This window comes from Austrofundulus limnaeus, unplaced genomic scaffold (genome assembly GCF_001266775.1).
Source record: "Austrofundulus limnaeus strain Quisiro unplaced genomic scaffold, Austrofundulus_limnaeus-1.0 Scaffold3283, whole genome shotgun sequence".
Taxonomy (NCBI): Eukaryota; Metazoa; Chordata; class Actinopteri; order Cyprinodontiformes; family Rivulidae; genus Austrofundulus; species Austrofundulus limnaeus.
The window spans coordinates 2247-3725 of record NW_013955685.1 but is presented as its reverse complement, the minus strand read 5'-3'; the positions used below and the strand labels follow the sequence as shown (position 1 = coordinate 3725).

General features: G+C 44.2%; 1 protein-coding gene across 1 annotated transcript in view; it reads left to right on the top strand.

Moving 5' to 3' along the window:
• Positions 1 to 6: 6 nt before the first annotated feature.
• LOC106511825 (uncharacterized) overlaps positions 7 to 1479 on the top strand; it is a gene marked incomplete at its 3' end in the record, with an annotated part of 3682 nt that continues 2209 nt past the window's right edge. The window contains exon 1 of the mRNA XM_014000557.1: positions 7 to 1472. Within this exon, the coding sequence (XP_013856011.1) occupies positions 114 to 1472 (1359 nt within the window). The remainder of the gene's footprint in view (positions 1473 to 1479) is intronic.

Sequence of the window (1479 nt, the reverse complement as noted above, 5' to 3'; positions counted from 1 at the left end):
AGCTTATAACAACAGGTTTGTTACAATTTAATGACAAACCACAGAACTACAGAGCCTGGAAACGCTCTTTTCAGTCAGCAACACGGGGTTTGGACCTATCACCAAGTGAAGAAATGGACCTCCTGCTGAAGTGGCTTGGGAGGGAATCGGCACAGCATGTTGAACAGATCAGAGCAATACATATAAACCAGCCACAAGCAGGGTTAAATATGATATGGAACAGACTCGATGAAAAATATGGATCAGCAGAAGCAATTGAAGATGCTCTTTTTAAACGCATTGAAGACTTTCAAAAAATAACCAATAGGGATCACTCCAAGCTAACAAAGTTAGGTGATCTTCTGATGGAACTCCAGTCAGCCAAATCTGAGGGAGATTTACCTGGCTTGTCTTTCCTTGACACAGCACGAGGTGTTAACCCGATAGTGCAAAAGCTACCGTATCGGCTGCAGGAGAGGTGGATAACTGTTGGCGCATCCTACAAACAACAAAAACATGTTCAGTATCCTCCTTTCTCCTACTTTGTGGATTTTGTGTGCCAAGAAGCAAAGATTGCCAGTGACCCAAGTTTCAGCTTTATTTCTCACACGGACACAACTCAAACAAGCAGAGCAGGTCCGAAGCCAAACAAGTTTAAGGAGGTATGTGTTCACAAAACTGAAATCTCTCCTCAAGCTTGCACAGACACTGATAAGACGTTAACACTTGATGACTGTGACAAAATGTGCCCCATACACAGAAAACCTCACCCTCTGCGTAAGTGTCGTGCATTTAAAGAGAAATCCTTTGAGGATCGTATGGCACTTCTAAGGGAAAACAACATTTGTTTTAGGTGCTGTTCATCATCCACACATATTGCAAGGAACTGCAAGATCAAGCTGCAATGTACAGAATGCAAAAGTGAAAAGCATCACACAGCACTTCACCCACTACCCAGATGTGAGTCTGACCCCTTACTTGAGCATGGCGGGGAGGATGACAAATCTGCAAATCAGCTTCAGGTAACCTCCAAGTGCACCGCAGTCTGTGGTGGAGAACAGACAAATCGTTCCTGCTCCAAAATATGTCTTGTAAAGGTGTATCCAGTTGGCTGCAGAGACAGGGCTGTGAAACTGTATGCAATTCTGGACGAACAAAGCAACAGGTCCCTAGTGCGGTCACAGTTTTTTGATGTGTTCAAAGATGAAAGTCCAAGCGCTCCATATACACTGAGAACATGTGCTGGAGTTAAGGAAGCAGCTGGAAGAAGAGCTAGTGGGTATGTAATTGAATCGATGGATGGAAATGTACACATCCCACTACCAAGTCTAATAGAATGTAACAACATTCCTAACAATAGGGATGAGATCCCAACTCCAGAGGTGGCCCTTCACCATCCACACTTAAAGTCATTGGCTCACCTGATTCCTGTCATTGACCCACAAGCCCAGATCATGCTGCTGCTTGGTCGAGACCTTATTAGAGTTCATAAGGTACGTA